This window comes from Psammomys obesus, unplaced genomic scaffold (assembly GCF_907164565.1).
Source record: "Psammomys obesus unplaced genomic scaffold, mPsaObe1.curated_primary_1811, whole genome shotgun sequence".
NCBI lineage: Eukaryota > Metazoa > Chordata > Mammalia > Rodentia > Muridae > Psammomys > Psammomys obesus.
Window position 1 is genome coordinate 6,180,830 of NW_026596073.1, and position 22,239 is coordinate 6,203,068.

At 40.3% G+C, this 22,239-nt stretch overlaps 1 protein-coding gene across 12 annotated transcripts in view; it reads left to right on the forward strand.

The window, feature by feature from the left end:
- The first annotated feature begins 2,522 nt into the window (after nucleotides 1–2,522).
- Nucleotides 2,523–22,239, forward strand: part of Kcnc2 (potassium voltage-gated channel subfamily C member 2) — a 181,819-nt gene continuing 162,102 nt past the window's right edge. For 11 of the 12 annotated variants that reach the window (XM_055626036.1, XM_055626038.1, XM_055626035.1 and 8 more), the window contains exons 1-2: nucleotides 2,523–2,815; nucleotides 3,935–4,640. In XM_055626036.1, coding sequence (XP_055482011.1) covers nucleotides 3,954–4,640 — 687 coding nt within the window. In that variant the 5' untranslated portion in view covers nucleotides 2,523–2,815; nucleotides 3,935–3,953. Of the gene's footprint in view, nucleotides 2,816–3,274; nucleotides 3,354–3,934; nucleotides 4,641–22,239 lie in introns of those variants that run through there. The other variant, XM_055626027.1, reaches the window with a different exon arrangement.

Sequence of the window (22,239 nt, forward strand, 5' to 3'; positions counted from 1 at the left end):
GAAATCATCCTCTGTCCCCAGCCTCCTGAGTGCTGGCATTTGAGGCATGAACCAGCATACCAGGCTCACCACATATTTTCAGGAGATCCAGAGCTCTGGGTGATGAGGTAATGTTCACTTTCTATAGCCGTTTCTGATGCTAAGTCTGGAACACAAAGGGAGCTACATTTCTGTTGCCTCCCTGTGAGCAGTACTGTTCATACAGTCTTTTAAACCTTTGCTCCACTTCAGTCATAAAGGAAACTGAGTTGATATGTTATTTTTTCCTCTTCAGTTTTGCTCATCATCTTTTAATGCTTTGTTGTCTTTTCACTTTTATCTGATTTTTACAGCAAGATCAGTGGAGTCAGTTGGCTGGAGGGGTTTTCTGTTCTTGGCTATCTTATATAACTAACCCTGGATGTTTGTATTAGGATGCTCTTATATTGACAAAGAAACAAAAAAGGTCTTTCATTCATTGCTTGTGTACCAGTTCTCCCTGGACATGCACATTTCATCCTTTATTTTTCCACATTTTGTTTTCAAATTTCTATGTCACATTCTCTAATTTTATGCTTTTGAATCATAAGAAATTTTTGACTTCTTACTCTTATCAGTGTGATTACTTCTCAATAACTCATATAAATTTGGATCTAGTTGATTTCCCTAGAGTTTACATCTTTGTTTCCCTCCCTGTAAGTTCTTCTCATCACTCTCCTTTCCTTTTTGATTCTGTCATGTATTTTCCCAGAATACAACTAATAGTATGAAACTGAAGTATTTCATTAGCGGTTTATGCCACTAATATAAGATAAAAGTTATCTTTCTATAGTCATAATAGTTATTATATAATGTGACTAATTATGTTATTAAAATGAAAAGATGGAGTTTATACAAAGAGTTTTGCAATTATTATGCTCTCAGTAAATGTTATCTCTTACTACAAATGTTTGGGTTGCCATTATTACTATTGTTAAATTATTTTAAAGTTGACATCTTTTTATATATTGAACTTATGACATTAAAGAAGGGAGTAGCTAGACAAGAAGAGAATAGATGGCAGAATTTTAATATATTTGGTAATTTTTCCGGCATTTCAAGTTTACTATTCTCACATCAATCATTAATAAAAAAAATTTCCCATGGATAATAGGTAATCCCTCAACTAAAGCATGTCAAGTTGACAATTGAAACTAACTTTGCCACCAAATAGTAGTATTGATAGCAATATTTGATTTGTCAAAGATGCTTCATTCCACTTCCATCCTGTTGCTTTTCCTACTTGCTGGGATTCCATCCTTACAATGTTCATAGAATTATGGAATACTAGTCTTTTAAGGCTTTGGCTTCCCCTGCATTCTGCCTGTCCCCATTGTCTCTTGAAACATACAAACAAATACAGAGAACATACTCTTCTTGTGTGTGTGTGTGTGTGTGTGTGTGTGTGCGCACATGCGAGTGTGTGTAAGACATAGTTTGAGTTGCATCATGCTCTCGATCTATCGGATCTATTGCATCACGATCTATTGGAGTCCTAATGTCCACTACTTCTTGGATGATTCTTTTTTTAGAGATGATCAAGTTAAAATGAGGTTATTATCATGGGGCTCTATGTAATGTGGCTGATTTCTTCAAGGAAAAGGGAGAATTTGGATACACAGATAACATGCCCACAGGAAGAGAGTGATGTGAAGAGAAGCAGGGTGAGGACAGCTATTTTCAGGCTCATGTTGCTGATTGGATTACACTCCACTCCCAGGGCTGACAGAAGCACCAACCCTGAACCCTGGAACTGTGGGACACTCCATTTCTTTTGGGTAACCCCTCAAGTTTATAGTGCTCAGTTATGCCAACATTAGCAACATAAACAAGACCCAATAGACAGCTGAGTTAAGCAGGATTTGGCTGATGCTTGGCGTTGCTTTGTCGCTTGGTTGTTTCAGATAAAGGAAGCTGAAGTTGTACTTTTTGGAGCATTGTGTTCCTGGGATAAACTTTTAAACTTGTTTTGTTTTATATAACCGTGATGTGGTGGCTGGAGACCTACATTTGAGTGAAGAGAGAAAGTGGAGCCTTGTAGAAGACACAGGGAAGGAGATCCACTGTCACCTGTAAGCAGACTCCTGTCAGCTGTCATTAAGGAAAAGATGCAATTGGCTTTAGATTCTCTCCCACTTGTTGGGAGGGGTAGGGTAGTGGGGAGGTAGGGTGTGGAGAATGGTGCATAAAGAGAGCAGGTGAGAGCTCCCGAGGGGGCGAGATTGGAGCTGCTCATCCTAGATTCCCCAGACCCACCCACCCACTCTGTAGCTGTGTGCTCAGGCGAGTGGTGCTGAAGGAACAGCTCTCGCAGAGGCTGCTTTAGGGCGGGGGTGGGGGGAAGGACCAAATCTGTGGATCCAGATCTCAGCTGGGAGCCTTCTCTTTCAACCGGGTGAGCCCCCCTGTCCTCCGGTCAGCCTCCGCTCCAGGCACAGCCGGCTGGGCTGAAGGTCTGCGGCGGGGTCAGGCTGCGCCAGCTGGACCCGCCCCGAGCTCCATGCTTCGCCCAGCCCCGCGCGATGGTGACTCTGGGCGCGGAGGGTGGCTATGGGAGAGCCCGCAGATCGCAGCAGCGTGAAGGCGGGGAGCGCGGGGGGCGGCGGGCGGGGACTGTCTCCCCGACCTCGGCACCCAGAGAAGCGGCTCAACCACCTGAACCCGGAAAAACGCCAACAAGTAGTTTCTCCTTTGAGGAGGGCGTCTCAGCTGGCCGCAGAGACTCCGTCCCGCTGCAGGAAGAATCTCGTCCACTCGGAGACCCAAGCAGAGCCACTTTTCTCCCGGTCTCCTTAAGGTATCCGGGGACGAGGAGGGGAGAAAGGGAAGGGCGGTGCAGGCGGGCTTCCTCTCCCTCCAACCCCCCATGCCTAGCAGTTAAGAAGGTGCATGTGAAGCCCTAGGGAGAAGCTGGAAACAGCCGGTCTTCCAGCTCAGGGACCCAGGGGGTGTGCCTCCAGCGGCTTCTCCTGGGCCTCGCCCCTCCTCGAAAGCAACCCCCACTCTCCACCCCCAAGATGTTTGTTTTTCTTGGGAAGGGGGAGGGGTGGGATAGATTGCTCACTTTTGTCCTCAAAGATGGATCCTAGTTAGCCGTTTCCTTTCCCAAGTAATAATAACATTAGCAACAGCGATAACCGTAATGTGGAAAGGAAATGGGACGAGGAAATTAGTCAGCGGTCTCCTTGGTGAAAGGCAGCGGCGGGGACGCTTGTTGTTATTGTTGTTCTGACTTCTCTGTTGAGTCTCGTGCCTGGTAGGCGAGGGAGAGCGGAGCGGGCAAAGGGCACTGCCCTAGTGCCGGGGAGAAGAGAGCCGTCTAGGCTCGAGCAAGGGTATGCAGGCAGCTGGGGCACCCGAGTCCCCTGCCTCCACTTCCCCCCCCACCCAACACTGCTAAGTTGCAGTAGCGAACACAATAACTCCCTGACGGAGAATTGCATTAAAATCAGGGGAGGGGCTGAGAGAGAGATGGGATAGTGGGGAAGGGGAGACAAACGGCTAGAGAAAAAAGACTGGGGAGTGAGCGGTGGGAGGTTTGGGTGAGGAAAGGGAGACTTGGGGCTTAAAAGCAGGTTGGATTTGATAGGCATAGGGGGGAGACATGGTGGAGCGCGGAAAGGAAAGGGAGGTCAGAGCCAAGGGTGGACAGTGTGCCGCAAGAGGAAAGGTTTCCTGGAAGGTCAAGGAAAACTCTACTGTTCTTCATTCTCTGGGAACCTGGGCCGGGCATGATGCAAGAGGCGGGGACAGGACTCGGACCCACAGCTACTCCTGGGAGGGTCCTTCCCACTCGCCAGCTCTGCATCTTGGCACTCTTGGGTTGAGGTGGGGGCTGGCGGTGGGGGCGGGGGAGGGTCGTGGTGAGTATCTGAGCCACAGAGCTTTAACTTGGCGTTGTGTTCGCCTCCCCTAGTCATGTCTGAGCCACAGAGATGGGCAAGATCGAGAACAACGAGAGGGTGATCCTCAATGTCGGGGGCACCCGGCACGAAACCTACCGCAGCACTCTCAAGACCCTCCCGGGGACGCGCCTGGCCCTCCTCGCCGCCTCGGAGCCCCAGGGCGACTGCCTGACGGCCGCCGGCGACAAGCCGCAGCCGCTGCCCCCTCCCCTCTCTCCGCCTCCGCGACCTCCTCCCTTGTCCCCTGTCCCCAGCGGCTGCTTCGAAGGCGGCGCGGGCAACTGCAGTTCCCACGACGGCAATGGCAGCGACCACCCTGGGGGAGGCCGCGAGTTCTTCTTCGATCGCCACCCAGGCGTCTTCGCCTACGTGCTCAACTACTACCGCACGGGCAAGCTGCACTGCCCCGCCGACGTGTGCGGGCCGCTCTTCGAGGAGGAGCTGGCCTTTTGGGGCATCGACGAGACCGACGTGGAGCCCTGCTGCTGGATGACCTACAGGCAGCACCGTGACGCGGAGGAGGCGCTGGACATCTTCGAGACACCGGACCTCATCGGGGGCGACCCCGGAGACGATGAGGACCTAGCGGCCAAGAGGCTGGGCATTGAGGATGCCGCAGGGCTGGGAGGGCCCGATGGCAAGTCTGGGCGCTGGAGGAGGCTGCAGCCCCGCATGTGGGCCCTCTTTGAGGACCCCTACTCGTCCAGAGCCGCCAGGGTAAGACTTTGAATCTATGGGTCCCGGTTGCTGCAACTTTTTCAACTTTGTTTCAAACTTTGGTTCTTTCCTCCAACAGCCTCTGAGATGAAGGGGGAGAGAAGAGCTCAGTAGAGATGGCTTTCCGGGGGCTTTGTGTGGGGTAGGGAAAGCCCAGAGACCCTTGCACCCTCCCTGACAGTCACTCCACTGACCTCCGATTCAAACATATTTGCTCTAGCAGATGGGAACCCTGGAAGAGTTCTTGAATGTGTTCTAATGCCGTTACTGTATTCACTTTAGTTCTGACCTTAACTTTTTTGTTCCAACTTTTTTTTTTTTTTTTTTTTCCTTTAGCTAGGACGTGTTTTTGGAGCCTGTTGCCCATTCTGATGTGACATTTTTCACTGAGGCCTAACTCTCAGATCTGACTCTCTGGGGCAGTACCTACATTAAGGATCTAACCCGAGGACTGAGAGGGGGAAATGGAATCTGTGTGACTGGGTGGAGGTGGGGTGTGCTGGGAGGGCCCTTGTGTGAGGACTATGCTTCTGGCCTTGCCTTTTCCCAAGGGCGAAGACTGTGTTGTTGGAACTGTTCCCAGCGATCCTGCCTGCGCTCTGGATCCTCAAGCTGGGTGCCCATTCCTCTCTGGTGTGTCTGTGTTCCTTACAGGTTGATGGTGAATTAATCACCTTGGTGAGCTCTCTTTTGCTGAGTAACTCGGATTGCAGAAAACTTTACCTGATTTTTTTTTTTTTTTTTTTATGTTATAGGCTTAGCCCCAGTGTTTCTTTTTGGTTTCTAACTTAAGTGAGAGATTAAATTAACCCCACGTCTTTCCCAGTTAGCTTCCTGGAATCCCATGAAGGGACTAGAGAAATCACCAATGGCGGTGTCTCCAGCTTAAAGGAAATAGGAGAAATATATGTAACCAAAAATTATGCAGGGTATGAATTGGCCTTAATTGTGTGTGAGAACAGAACACTGAATTTAGTAAGTCGTTGCAACTGCACGTGTCTTGTTTTTGCTGCTCACGGAAGACCCTCTCCCGTACAGGATGGTGATTTTCTCCTTGTCCAACTTTGGCTCTCCCCTTTTGGCCAGTTTTCTGTGCATGTCAGAAATCCCTGCGTCTTAGCTATTATGCCACTGTCTGCTCACTGACATCCAGAGAAAGGTTTCTGACATTACTTCAGAATCTGCACATTTGTTTGGTTTTCAGGCAGAAATAGAACATAAAAGAGATCGTGTAAAACAGTGCTGTTCTCTTGGGCATGCCCTTTTAACCCATACATTAATTTTAGCATGGTCCCACATTCCTATATTCAAACATGGAATTACTAATGTTAATCCTAAATTTTTGCTTTTAAAATTATTCTCTAATTACAAAAATGGCTTGCCTTTAAAAATTGATTATTGATAGCTGGGTGTGGTAGTGTATGCCTTCAATCCCAATGCTTGGGAGGAAGCAGAAGGTGGATCCATGACTTCTGGGCCAGCCTGGTCTGCAGAGCTAGTTCCAGGACATTCAGGACTACACAGAGAAACCCTGTCTCTAACAACAGCAGCAGCAGAAATACCACCACTACCACCACCAACAAAAGTGCTAACAAAAAGTGATAAATAAAATCACAGGCTCATGACCATTCCTCTCTACTTTTTGGTTTTCATCTGCGTGCCACTATGCTCCTTCCACTTGGTGCTTAAAGAGATAATTTGATTTTGTTTATAGACTCTTCAAGTGACTGTTTTTTTTTTCAGCCTGTATATAATAAAGCAGCTGCCTTATTATCTTTCTTCCCAACGACATAGCATGATATCCTCAATTTGTTTTGTATTTTATAGTAAGCCAGGTTTATCGAGGTACATAACTTTTATCCTTACTATGAGATTTTATTCAGTTGATTATTATTGAAAACGGTAGCCCATTGACTTGACAGTCACTGGGTTTAAAAAAAATCATAATTAGATTGTGTTGTAATTACATGGAGGATTTGACTTGTATCTGTTTTAGATGAAGAAAGAATCAAGAGAGTAGCACAAGGTCAGGATTGGGTAAAAGCAAAATCAGGTGACAATCAATCACCAGCCTGAAATCTGTTTTAGAAGTCACTTAGCAAGGACCTTCTCTTTCCTAAATGAGATGAGGAAAATGAAGACTGAGAAGTTAAGGAACGGTCAAGGTCATATATCAAATCATTAGCTGCACCCGGTTATTTTAATGGTGCCATGGCATCTTCCCAGCTATCCCTTTCCATAAAACCCCTGATTATAACTGACTGGACTGTGCAGTTCCCTCACAGCCTATTGGTCTTGTGACTCAGTGCTGCTTAAGACATTAATTAGAGTTCCTACTTGGAAAGGTGGTTTGTGACTCTTTAAAATACATCCTTGGCTGCAGAAGTTTTACATGGCACCAGTTGACAAAGGAAGAAAGATAAGTGAACCCTTAAGTGAACCCTGCTGGACATTATTGTTTGTTATTGACCAATCGGTGACCAATATGTGGCTTCCCTTTGTGGACTTTGAGTTCAGGAAAGTACCTTTTCAAATCATGAAGGGTTGCTTACATCAGAAGACATAGTTTAATTTACAAGTGAAGCAATATTTTAGCTCCAATTATGGCCTGATCTAGTGATATCAGAATATTTCTTCACACAGAATACCACTGAGAAGGTAGCAGGATAAAACTGTGTGTAAATGGAGTGATTCTAAGTATAAGAACCACATCTTTTTGTTTTATTGTCACAGATCTCATTTTTTAATAGTTTGTTTGTTTATTTATTTGTATATTTATTACAATTTATTCACTTTGTGTCCCAGCTGTAGCCCTCGCCATCTCTTCCGAGTCTCCCCCCTTCCTTCCCCCTCCCATGCGCCTTCCTTAGTCCACTGATAGGGGAGGACATCCTCCCCTTCTATCTGACCCTAGCCTATCAGATCTCATCAGGACTGGCTGCTTTTTCTTCTTCTGTGTCCTGGGAAGGCCCCCCCCCCCCCCCCCCCCCCCAGGGAGAGGTGATCAAAGAGCCAGCCACTGAATTCATGTCAGAGACAGACTCTGTACCCCTTACTAGGGAACCCACTTGGAAACTGAGCAGGAGATCTAGGTCCTCTCGATGCATGGTCCTTGGTCCTTGGAGTATCAGTCTCTGCAGCCCCTCCCTCAGCCCAGGTTTTTTGGCTCTGTTGGTCTCCTTGTGCTGTTTCTATCCCCTCCAGGTCTATCTCCCTCTTCTTCAATATGTTTCCTGCACTCTGCCCAAAGTTTATCTATGAGTCTGAGTATCTCCTTCCATATCCTCATGGGTAGAGTCTTTCAGAGGTCCCCTGTGGAAGGCTCCTGCCCTGTTCCTTGTCTTCTCCTACTTTTGATGTGTATCCTGTTTGTCCTTCTAAGTGAGGTTTCAGCCTCTTCCTTAGGGTCCTTCTTGTTGTTTAGCTTCTTTAGGACTATAGATTTTAGTATGTTTATCCTATATTATATGGCTACTATCCACTTATAAGTGACTTTATACCATATGTGTCTTTCTGCTTCTGGGTTATTTCATTCAGGATGATCTCTAGTTCCCACCATTTGCCTGCAAATTTCATGATTTCCTTGTTTTTAATTGCTGAGTAGTATTCTGTCATGTAAATGTACAGTTGAGGGACATCTAGGTTGATTCCAGATTCTGGCTATTATGAATAATGCTGCCATGAACATAGTTGAGCAAATGTTCTTGTTGTATGGTTTAGCATCTTTCCGATATATGCTTAGGAGGGGTACAGCTGGATCTTAAGGTAGTACTATTCCTAATTTTCTGAGAAAGGGCCAGATTGATTTCTAAAGTGGTTGTACATTGTTACATTCCCACCAGCAATGGAGGAGGTTTCGCTTTCTCCACATCCTCTCCAGCACATGTCATCCCTTGAGTTTTTGATCTAAGCCATTCTCATGGGTGTGAGGTGGAATCTCATTCTTAATTAAGTTTAGTATTTTATAAACTTTCTACCTTTACATTATCTTAAATTTTTATTGAAATATGTAGGTGAACAATTTTAATTGAACTTCATTTTCAATTTCTACACCCATTTCTTTGCTTTATTTTACACTATAGGAGATTGATTCAATTTTAAAAGAAGCGTTTTTATTTTTATGACCTACACTGTCACCCTAAAACACTAGTGGTAGGAAATGGTAATTGACTTTTATGACACTGTAATTTTGTGTTTTGTTGGCTGGTATATCTTCTTTTTTCTAGAATTTAAAATTATGATATTAATACATATTTGAGAGATTTTAATATTCTAGAGATTTGGTCCATATGTTAATATGCCAAACTTATGTGTTATTTTTCTTAATAGGAATTTTTTTAAATTCCATATAAGTTGTCATGGAAATCTGTTGTAGGAAACTGAGATAAGAAAAGAAAGAAGAGATGGTCCCATTGATGGTATTGACAATATTTGCAAACAGTGAAGAGCAGGGATGGATTTGTGAAAATGCTATGTATTCTCTACCTCCAACTCAACATTTACAGTTCAGAGTATGAATGTCCATTCAAGATCCAGCACCATAAGAAGACACAGCAGCTAGAAATTTCCTGGTAGCACTTCTAGGTTTTTTCAGAGTCGCTATTACTCTAAGTATAAATTTTCAGATTTAGAATAACATTCTAAAGAATTTGTTTCCAATTCTAAAGGGCGGGGGTGGGGGCGGTTAGGTTGATCTCTATTCTTCCCTTTTTACTTTGTAGGCAAAGCTAGGTGACTGACCTCAATTCTGTTTGAGTGTGTGACCCCTTTTTACATGTCTTTCATGACCTACTTGGTTCTTTTACTTTTCATTGTAAGGTTCAAAGAACATTTTTCCTCTTCATAGTCATACATAGTTCTCTCACAAATGAAGTTTACCAAATGTGATTTTCTTTTACAAAGCTTGTTTCTTCAGTTTGTATCTACTATTTACATACTCTACATCAAAAATCTGTATAAAGGGAAGGCTAGAAGAAGATGCAGTTCTTTGCTCTCATTAAGTTAATTATTTCTTTCAGAATAAAACATTTAAGGACATCATTTGAATCAGAAAAGCCAACAAGGAGGGGAAAACAGCCCAAGACTGAACATCCCAAGCACTGAAGTACTTTTCTTGGAAAAACAAAACAAAACAAAACAAAACAAAAACCCTTACTTCCTCAAATTGTTTGATTGTACAACCTACTTTCTAGTTGGTTGTTGTCACAATATCAATAATGTTACATATTCTTCATTCCAGAGAACCTGCTGGGATTTAGCTTTTCTTCTATCTATCATTCAAATTATTGTGAGTACTCCTGTCTCTGGGGCTTTAGTCTATGCCACTGTCTTCATCATCTTCAATTCATCTTGGGTGTGTTTTATCACAATTTCTTTCTTTAAAGTCTTTAACTGGTACTTTGAGTTATATAATAAAATTTATGCTCCTTAACATGACAATTAAGACTTTTATCATCCTTTTTTTCTTAAAGCTTCAACATATTTTTTACCTTAAAACAACCTTAATTAGTTAATATTAATTAACTAATTAAAGTCAATGGTCAATTGACTAAAATTTGTACTTGTACATAGGGCAATTAGGCCTTGAAGTTTTAATGAGGGTTCTTTTAATGTTTTTTTTTAATTTTAGAATAATATATAGTCTTTTTATGCCATAATGTGGGTTGTACTTATATCACACAAGTGAGCTGTTAGAATATAGCTAAGCTTCTTCATTTTTTCTCTATTAACTTTAAATCATGGCCAACTGTAGGACAAAGCAAATTTAAGTTCACGTTCTTGAGAAGATTTTGCTGTGATGTCCAATTGTTTTCATTTTCAGTCTAAGTGAAATTTGACCTTTTCCAGAAATAAATTCAATTCTGGTTAATATATTGTGAAGATTGAGCAGGACCAGAGAATACCAGACTCTCAACATATCAGTTGAAATAAAGCCACCTATTGGTTACACTGTATTTTAGTAGCATGTATGATCACATACTAAGAGAGCTGTTTTATTGCTGGGTACCAGGTGTACCAAAGATGAATGCAGCTGAATGGATGAAGTATGGTTTTCATATTTATCTTCAACAGCCCATCTGTAGACTCAAGTTGACAAAGTTGAATGAGAGACAAGAAAATGTTTCTTTCTTGTCAAGAATTATTTGATCAGCAAATCAAAATAAGGAAATGTGCAAGTTTATGTGAAGATGTAGATCAGACTTTCCCACTTGGATATCTAAATCGCCACTATTTATTTTTACTATCGCAAATAAACGTATTTTCACATTTATATGTTTTGAACTTATGAGTCATATATCCTTTTTATTATGGCGACATTTAAGATATGTCTACATGAAATAGCAAGGGCTCTAAAGATAAACACAGATTGCCTGAAGGAAATATATAGTGTCAAATATTCTAAACAATAACCATGAATATATTACAGAAATGTAATTCAGTTCTGCTTGAAGTTTTAAGGGCTTTTCTTTTAAAAAGGTTCAGGCAGTATTTTATGATGAAATATATGGTTTGATTCCTGTTTAACAGGCTGAAGGGTGACAATTTTAATTCTATGCAGCCAACACTTTCACAGAAAGTGAATAGAATGTGGGTTTGGAGGAAGAAAGAAAACTGTGGTAGAGAATATATGGAAACAGAATTGGAAAAAAAATGTATTAGGCACTTTGAGAACAGTGAGACTCCTACCCTGATGCCAACATGTTCAGCTTCCTCTGTCTTATTCCAAAAATTAAATAATAATAACAACAACAACAATAATAAAACCCAGGGATGTTTCACTGGACTAAGATAGTACCCAAACTTCTTTTCATCTCTAAGATTTGTAGAGTAATTCTTGCTAAAGATCCTGAGTAGGAACAGCATGTCTGTGCCCATTCTCACTGCACCCTGAGAACTGTCACACCAATAAGGTAAACCAGAATTGATTTTTTTTTTCATTTGTAAATTTCTGCCCCTTTTTCTCCCCCCTTACAGCTGTTGGGTAGCTGCTGCTCTGGTTACCATAGAAACAAGTTAGCTCCTAGCTTCCTGTTTCCATTGAAAACAGCTTTCTCTTAACCACATATTGATCTCAGGAAATCATTTTGCTGTGGTTCTGTCATGAAAGCCATAAAGATGATCTGCTCTGTCATTTCCTAGGTCTAAGATTCAGTGCAGGTGTAGATCCATCCACCCACAAGTGTACCTGATGAAATAATCTCAATTTATTTCCATTTGAGAAGTGCCTTTTTCAAAGACACTATCCTTTTTCCCGTCCCATATTTCATACAGCAGGGAGAGTCTTATTCATGTCAGGTTTTAGAGATTATGTCTAACACATTTAAATGTTTATAAAACAGTGTCAAAAATCCTCCAGTTTCCATATCTTTCATAACGTAGTCTATCGGAGTTAGTGTGGAGAATAGTTTGCTGTCTGGCACACTTGAAAGCTAAGATTTAATATGTTAATTAGTGTAGACTTTCAAAATGATATGTATCTTTATCATATAGGGCTCTGTATTTATCTTTTAAAAACATAGCCTATTTATGGATATATGTGTTCACATATAGAAAAAGATGATAAACACAGTATCAAGGAACAACTTTATATAATTTTGTATGGAAAGGAGCTGGAAGAGAGTTGTAGGGATGTGCCAACTGTCTCATTTTGAGGAGACAACTGACATGTTCTGGCCATGACTAGATAATGATGATTGAAGGGCTAGAATTCAGATCTGTCTTCTGGGTCAGTGTTCTTTCCGTTCAAACTTGGTTCTTAGTCTAGCCTGCATTTCCCATTGAATGCACACATTTAGCCACTGAGAGGCTGCAAGTAGGTTAGGAATGGTAATGCCAGTCTCTGCCTCTCTGTGTTCAGCAAATATCAGGGAACTGCCACTTCTGTAGGGACCGTTAGACTTAGATGTATTCTTCCGGTGCTTCCTTCCTCAGTTCTATCATGTTCCTCATGTTCCAGCTTCATACTTCCTTTCAAGCCTCAAGATGAACCTGCCAATACACCTACCTCCTTTTTGTCCTCAATCTCTGAAAGCTCGACTCCTTGGTGTCTATAGATCTTTTTTTTTTTTTTAATGTGATCCTGCTTCAACCTACAGGTGATGGATATTGTATTTTGTAGAGTGTAGCCTTTTCAGACATAATTGACCAGGATTGTGTGTTTGTACTGGGATAGTTGGTGAATTGGAAAAATAAAACACGTTTAAAGCTGTTCATTGAAGTTTGAAGTTGGGCATTATGGTGAGATCAGTATGTCAAATGTAATTTGTTCTGAACCTTTTATAATGGTCAGTTTATTGAAGGCATATAGTATGATTGGAAAGCAATTCTATAATTTTGGCCATATCTGACATTTTACAGAAACTCAAAGAGAAAAAACTCTGGGCAAGATGATACTTATCATACTAAGCTAAAACACTTCAGGACTCTGCTATAGTAGATAGCTGGCCTTTTCTTCTGAACTTTGACAATGGTAAAGGCATTCCTCCAACATGATAGTCTTTAGAGCTCCATATGTCCAGAAAATCCCATGAAGATACTTCAGGGCTATCTAATTTATTCTTCATGTTCTTATGTGTGAGGATGTATGTATTTGTGCTATCAAAAAGTACTAGCATTCTTCATGCATGTAATTAAATGTTTAGATTCTATTGATACAGACAAGGTCAAGTTAAGGTTGTACTATGTCTGTTTACTCAGTCCACCGTATTGTTGACATCCTTTAAAATTTGAAACGAGAGCTAGAACAGTCTATTAGGGAGGGTTCTTTATTTAATTATTTTTTGAGACAGGCTCTCATGTAGCTCATGCTGGTCTTCAGTTAATTGTGCAGTCATGGACAATTTTGAACTCCTGAACATCCTGTTTCCTTCTCCCAAGTACTAGGATTTGAGTCATGTGGCACCAAGCCCAGCCCAAAATCATCTTTTTCAATAGCTACCTTGTAATTTAGTCTCACTAACAAGAAGAACGTTTCCCTTTAAGTTGCCTCTCTAGAAAGAGATTTAGAGATAAAAAGCCAACAGCTCTGGTCACACATGTTCTTTTATTTTATACCAATATTTTGTCTAAGTTAAAAAAATTATTCAGGAGTCAAAGGAAGGTGGAAAGGATGTAATTATATTACAATTAAAACATGTTCAAATATTTAATAAATATAAAATACATTATTTACTAAATAAAATAATTTTAAAGATTATCAATGTACTCAAATAATATGCTCAAATTCAAAACTGTATGATAGGGAATTATTTTTAAGCAAAACTCCTTTGATCAAATAATGGAGTGTTTGAATGCTTTGGTACAAAGTATATAAAAGTTCCTAAGTTCTTAAGTATGTAGCAGAAATTCAGGTATGGGTTTCTTACATTAGTAGTTTTGAATTTATAGATTTATTATAAAATAATATTTGCTGAAAGAGAATATTGTGTAATAATTTTATTGATGCCATAGTAGCAATCATTGGATGAATAAAATTTTTTACTGATGTTGTTATATTAGTTTTGGAGAAGATTAGTAAAATTAGTATTTAAGAAGAAATAACAATACAGGGATTACGGTTTAACTTATCCTTAAGTTGTCCCTCATTCAGGCATCTTGCAGTGAAAAATGGCAGAGCAGTTACGAAAGCTATGAGAATATCCGCAATGTGACTGCTCTTTCAGGTAGATTAAGTAGAAAAAGGGCAGAATATAGCTGTAATCTTTTCTAACCTATAAAATTAAGTCTGAAATAACAGTAGCTTTTGGTTTGTCCTACTGCTATTAGAGTGGTATGAGATCAGAGTGACTTTGTCATAGCGCTGCCGTATGACAAGCAGACGTAGCAAAGGTGAGCTATTGTATTCATGTTGTGAATGATAAATATTGTGAGCTTATGATTCATCTCTAGTCTCGTGATGCTCTTTATTGTAGAGAAACAGAATTCAAACAAGTTGATGACATAAAACATAACAGATTAGACTTTAAAGATATTAAAATAGTCTTGATATCAATACAGAGTTATGTTTAATTTTCAAAACTTTTATGTACTACTCATATTTTAGTTAAAATGTACACATCAGACTTTTAGCTTTTAAACTTGGTATTTTTTTCTCAGTCTGTTCCTTTAAAATTTTTCAGATAACATTGATTTAATTAATCTCTGATTCATCTGTCTTACATGGTTTCTCTTTGATGTTTGATTTTTAGAACTCAGCATAGTTGACAGAGGTCTTCATATAATACTTCCACATTGGGTTTGCTTTCTGTGCCTTGGCTTTATTGGCTGCTGAAATAACATAGTGTTGTAAAACATGGGAATATTCTCATTTAACTGAAAACCAAACGAAAAGCAAGCATCAGTGGTCTTAATGCTTTTAATTTTGTGTCTCTCAACTGACAATTACTAAGCTTCAACAGTTGGCCAGAATTACATTGCACAATAAGGTTGCAAAACAAATTGAGACTTGGCATTTGGCTTCAGGATAGATATTTGCAGGAAGAACAAGATCTATAAATTAATGGTTTTAATATCATGTGTTATCTACTACACAGTTCAGTGGAGATAGAGCTATAAGGTAGACACATAGGGTAGGGAGGGAACTATGCTCTTGTGTAAAATAAATGGAATCTTAATTAATTCCCAGAAGACACACAGACATTTGCAAACAACCAACGGGAGTTTAGCAGCCAAAAAAAAAAAAAAAAAAAAAAAAAAGCTTGATAAGAGAGTTTCATATCAAGTAACTCTGAATAAGAGGAATGTCAGAGGACAGCAAGATCAGAGGTCAGGAGATACGGTAAAGGCAGGACAGCTTAGCTTGAAGTACTAGCTTCTAACTTGTTTGCCTTCCTTTGGGTCACAGAGATGAAAGCCTGGCTGACTGCTTTCCAGTTGGTTTTGAGGTGATAGTGTTCAGAGTTGGACTCTGTCTGCTAAATTTTCATTCTGATAATACCTTAGATTCAAGTATTATCTTTAGAAGGTATTTCTCTGAGTTTCCTTTGCCTCACCGGACTAGGTCAAAAATAATATCTTACCGAGTGGCTACTATAAAGATAAACTAAATAATTATTATTACTGCTTTCTGTCATTTTGGGAGCTAATGTGCTAGTAATAGTTAATCTCATGGAAATTTTCTGACATTCAGAATGTTCTTGGAGAAATGTTATCTCTCCTTGAGAATTTTCACCTGGATACTGAATGATATATTGGTCTGGAAAATGACTGTTGGCCATTCATGATTAAATAGCAATTAATTAGACAACATCCAATACATTTTTATTATGTAACAGGAATTTTTCAAGTGGCAGAGTGAAGACGTATTCCCTACCCTTAACATGCTCATAATGCACTGAAAGAGAACAAAAGGATGGTCGGATATGACATCTGCAGTAGATGCAGGCTAGAGTGCCTGGGAGACCAGCACAGTCACATTGCGAATGTAGAATGTAGTATCCTCCTGAAGAAGAACGAGACAGAAAATAAAGAGGACATGCACTTTTTTTTTTTCAGATAGTGGGAAGAAACTAAACAATGTTTCAGAAGGAGAGGAGGGCAGGACCTATTTAAAGTACCAGGGGTAAATGAATACAACTAGCTTACTAATGGGGAGAAGATTTAGCCAGCGGTAGAGCTGAGATTGGCTGGAAAGGCCTAGAAAATTCTGGTGCAAAAGTCTAGTCTTTGTTGGTAATGGGGTATCACTTTACAGTCTTCCTCTAGTCTCATTGACCAAGCTTCAGCTGACAAGACCTTGAACTTGTTGTCTTCCTAGCAAGAATCTGCTTCCTACTTTTCTTTTGTATATTAAGAGAGGATTAATTTTTTTTCCAACTCTGGATTGAATGGCTGTGGTTTGGATATTGACTCACAGTAATGATTTTTATATGCTTTAATACTATAATACTTAGAATTATTTCTTGTGATTCTTTTCTTTCTTTGTTTCTGCATCAACAACTTAATTTCAAAAAACATTTTGTAGGTATTATGGGTAATATGTTAAGTGTGCCTGTTAAAATTTTTTTATACATTTTTTTAAATTTTTTATTAATTACACTTTATTCATTTTGTATCCCCCCATAAGCCCCCTCCCTCCTCCCCTCCCGATCCCACCCTCCTTCCCCCTTCTTCACACATGCCCCTCCCCAAGTCCACTGATAGGGGAGGTTCTCCTCTCCTTTCTGATCTTAGTCTATCAGTTCTCATCAAAAGTGGCTGCATTGTCCTCTACTGTGGCCTGGTAAGGCTGCTCCCCCCTCAGGGGGAGGTGATCAACGAGCAGGCCAATCAGATTATGTCAGAGGCAGTCCCTCTTCCCATTACTATGTAACCCACTTGGATACTGAGCTGCCATGGGCTACATCTGTGCAGGGGTTCCAGGTCATCTCCACGAATAGTCCTTGGTTGGAGTATGAGTCTCTGGGAAGTTCCCTGTGTTCAAATTATCTTGTTCTGTTGCTCTCCTTGTGGAGTTCCCATCCCCTTCAGCTCTTGCTATTTCCCACTTCTTACATAAAATTCCATTCACTCTGCCCATCAGTTGGCCATCAGGTTCAGCATCTGCTTTGACAGTCTATACTGCAGAGGCTTTCAGAGGCCCTCTGTGGCAGGTTTCAAGGTTGTTTCCTGTTTTCTTCTGGCTTTCAGAGGCCTTCTGTAGCAGGTTCCTAGGTTGTTTCCTGTTTTCTTTTTCTTCTGATGTCCATCCTCTTTGCCTTTCAGGATGGGGATTGAACATTTTAGTTAGGGTCCTCTCTTTTGCTTAGTTTGTTTAGATGTACAGATTTTAGTGGGTTTATTCTATGTTGTATGTTTATATGAGTGAGTATATACCATGCGTGTCTTTTTGCTTCTGGGACAACTCACTCAGGATGATCCTTTCCAGGTCCCACCATTTACCTGCAAATTTCATGATTTCCTTATTTTTCATTGCTGAGTAATACTCCATTGTATAGATGTACCACAGTTTCTGCATCCATTCTTCAGTTGAGGGGCATCTGGGCTGTTTCCAGCTTCTGGCTATTACAAATAAAGCTGCTACAAACATGGTTGAGCAAATGTCCTTTTTGTGTACTTGTGCCTCTTTTGGGTATATGCCTAGGAGTGGTATGGCTGGATCTTGAGGAAGCGCTATTCCTAGTTGTCTGAGAAAGCACCAGATTGATTTCCAGAGTGGTTGTGCAAGTTTACACTCCCACCAGCAGTGGAGAAGGGTTCCCCTTTCTCCACAACCTCTCCAGCATGTGTTGTCCCTTGAGTTTTTGATCTTGGCCATTCTGATGGGTGTAAGGTGAAGCCTCAGGGTTGTTTTGATTTGCATTTCCCTAATGGCTAATGAGGTTGAGCATTTCTTGCCATTCGATATTCCTCTACAGAGAATTCTCTGTTTAGCTCTGTTCCCCATTTTTTAAGTGGATTACTTGGTTTGTTGCTTTTCAGCTTCTTTAGTTCTTTATATATACTGGATATGAGTCCTCTGTCAGATAAAGGGTTGGTGATGATTCTTTCCCAATCTGTAGGCAGTCGCTTTGTTTTGATGACGGTGTCCTTTGCTTTACAGAAGCTTTTCAATTTCATGAGGTCCCATTTATTGATTGTTGCTCTTAGAGCCTGTCCTGTTGGTGTTCTCTTCAGGAAGTTTTCTCCTGTACCAATGAGTTCTAGGGTATTCTCCACTTTTTTTTTCTAGCTGATTTAATGTGTCTGGTTTTATGTTGAGGTCTGTGATCCACTTGGACTTCAGTTTTGTGCAGGGTGATAAGTATGGATCTATTTTCATTTTTCTACATGTAGACATCCAGTTGGACCAGCACCATTTGTTGAAGATGCTATCTTTTTTCCAATGTATGGTTCTGGCATCTTTGTCAACAATCAGGTGTCCATAAGTGTGTGGGTTTATTTCTGGGTCTTCTGTTCGGTTCCATTGATCCACCATTCTGTTTCTATGCCAGTATAATTCACACCAAAACAAGATAGAAATGGGTGAGCATGAAGTACAGAATTTCTGTTGTTACTATTTTGAATTATAGCCAGTGAATAAAACATTAAAATTTGCATTTTTGTGACAGAGAACTGGCTATTCAATGTTGTCATTCATGTGGATTCCACTAGAAACTACAAATAGTATATGACCTAGAGCATGGCTTAAAACAAAAGTTTTTATTTTTATTTTTAGAAAGGTCCAGAAAGGAGCAAAAATAGTGAGAAAAAAATAAAAACAAAAGCAAGCATCATAGAGTTGATGCTGGAAGAGGATGGTGACATCAGATTGAAGGCCAGGACTTCTTTCAAAAGCATATGCACATTTACTTCCTTGTCTAGGAAACCTTTATTCATTTTCTTTGGTTACAAATGAGATCACATTCCATAGCTCTCTAGATCCTATGATTTTTCAAACTCTTAGCCATTCTGTTTCTAACTTTACCATAAAAATATGGCTAGTCTGGAACTCCTAATGTAGTCTAGGCTGACCCTGAGCTTCCAGCAAACTCTTGCCTCATTCTTAGTTCTGGGGTTACAGATGGGAGCCATTACATTGAGCATTTTTCTTATTTTCTTTTGTCCCCTTTCCATATTATGTCATACTCTAATGATAAAGTGTCTTTGTGATTCTTCTGAAAATATAAATTCTAGAGAATTAAAAAAGAAAACCTTCTCTTTCTTTTCTGACATTAACTCTAGCTTCTTTCTGAACATTATTTTTCTGTTAACCTTGCATTTTGAGTGATTGATTGTCTTCCTTTGAAGTGGGCTGAGGATGACTGTAGTGACTGTAGGTAAAGGAACCATCATGCTGAAGCATAACTTTAAGGTGGGTGCATATGAGCAGGCTCCTGCAACAGTCTAAGAAAGTTAAGTGTGATCTTGAGACATTCATTTTTCTTGTTTTCAGTCCATGCACTTGGAGGAAATCTATGGTAGTTTAGGAGCTTGCTCTCATTTCCTTTGTCTCTCCAGCCTATAAATAAAGATGTAGACTTCCTTCTTCATTGAAGGGGCTGTTTTATGGGCTACATTCTTAGGGAAAATTCTATAGTCAGTCACTAAAGGAAGTGGAGGCACTCCTGGACAGTGTCTCTACATCCAGCTTCCTTACTAGGTTTGCTGCTTGTGAATTTCAAGTTCTTCTAGATTTCACTGGGGGGAAATGACTAATGCTAAAAAATGCTCTCAAAGCTGAAGAGATGGCTCTGTGGGTAAGAGTCTTTGACATACAAATATGAAGACCAGAGTTCTGTTTCAATTAACCCCTGTGGGGGAAAAAAGGAAGTGACCCTGTGGGTGTCTGTAACTCAAGTGCTGTGGACTTGCTGACCTCAATCTAGCTCTGGGTTTATTGAGAGACCTTGTCTCAAGACCGATGAAGTAGGAAACCTCATTTCTTCCTCTCCCATCTTCTCCTACAGGCATGTAAGCTCTCACATGCAGGTACACATGTACTAACCCCCCCCCCCCACACTGGCACACACGCACTCACGCACTCATGCACACACGCAAGCATGCACATGCTCACACATACACACACGCACACGCAAACACAACCACTCCCTTTTGTTTCTAATATTTTGCATTTGCATGACTCTTTATTCAAACTGCATCTCTACTAATTATATGCTATTTACTTCATATCTAAATATTTTTGGTAAACCACGCAATTTATTTTTTATGATTTTAATCCTTGTGTTTTTGTCAACATTTAAAATGAAATTTGGATAAGGAGCAAGGTTCTTGAACTAGAACTAGATTGTAGGTGTGCATCTGTGTATCACATAGCCAAGAAGGGCAGAACTGTGGGGTACATAGTTAAGGGTTCTCATCTTTGTGAGAGTGTTTTAGTTCTGTAGACTTGAATGGTCTAGTCCGCGCCTTGATGATGTAACATAAACTTTTCTTTCTCGGTTGTAGATCTGTATAAAGTTATGTGCTGATAGTCATCCCCAATTGTAACATAGAAGTAAATATTAAGTGTTCATGAAAATGTAGGATAACAGATAAAAATTGGTATACTTATGTAGGGTACAAATTATTTAACATATATGCATCAGTAGTCACTGAATGTTAGGTCTGGGACATTGCTGTAGGCTGCTGTAGAATTTATAAACACTGTATACTTATTTTATACTATATTCATAAAAACTTCCTTTCCTCAGTAATAGACTTATCTTAGTTCACTGTAACTTATTTAGTTTATGAATGCTTTAATGTTTTTAAGCTTTTAACCCTTTGTATTGAACACACAGTTTAAGACATAGATACGCTTTAAGGATGTTAAACATTTTGTTTTCTTATGAACTGATTCGATAAGCATGTCTCTGTTCTTATTTTTCCTTAAGAATTTTTACCTCGTAAATGTTTTTGCTTGTGACTGAGACACAAAAGTGTGAATGAGTGTAGGCTCACAAATGGGGTGGGCCATAATTATCTCTGCCCTCCACCTGTTCCTTTTTGTTCCACGCGGAGGTCTTCCCAGGCAGCCACACACGTGCAGCTCTCATCTCTGATGACACGTTCTCCTGGAATGGAGCTGTTCCACCATTGACTCCGTTTTCATCGTAGAAGATGTGCATTCTATAAAAAGACGATAAAATGTCTAGTAGAGCACACGCATGACCCAGGAGCACATCTGTTTGTTATTGTTGTAAGGGTTATGTGAATATATTATTGTGGTTTTCCCACTGCTGGAAACCGGGTAGGTTTTTTTCCACCAGTATTACCACAAACGCAAACTGCATCATCCCACCACATTGCGATGGCTATGTTATTAGTTTTTTAATCTGATGGTTACACCAGAATACATATGGTTCTTGTTTAGCCAAAACCCCATTCTGTCCCATGTGATCGTATATGCCCATGCACTTCTTGTCCTCCGTAGTTATGGAGTTGTGTGGCAGATGTTCCTGCCTCGCTTCTGTTTTTGTTGTTCCCACAGTTATGAATAGTAGGTGGTAATTTTCCTGGTAGGTTTTTTTTTTTGTGAAAATAGCAATTATATATGCTTATGGGACATAGTGTAATGTTTTGATATATATTTGTTATGTGGGATGATTAAATCAGGCTAATTAACAACCTCAGCATATCATGTACTTATTTTTTGGAGTGAAAGCATTTAAAATCCACTCATTTAGCAATTTTGAAATATAGTATGAATTATTTATTGCATCCACCATACTGTGCAGTGGATCACTAAAGCTTATTGTCCTCAGCAGGGTTTTCTCTCTGTCTGAATAACTTTGTCTTTTCCTTGCCTGCAAGGCTCTACTCCTCTCTGATTCTTTCCCAGAAAGGCAATATTTCCTTCTTTTCTCTGTCCGACTACATTTGCCCCTCTTTTTATCTACGCTAGTCCGTAACACCTAATCCAAATGGGAAGTTTCAAAGCCCATGTATAGTGTGTGCTTTTAATTCCCGTTAGACTAACATTTAAACATTTTCTGAAAATTATCTTTTGGACAACAGTAACACTCTAACTTGTCACCTACCTACTGAGAATACACTTGTAAGAACCATGAACTTTGATCACTCAGCTGATGCTTGTGTGTCTCAGAGAAACTGTGCTCTTAAGTTGAGGGGATGTTTACATGTTAGCGTGCTTTAGTTTTGTTGGAGAGGTAACGGCAGA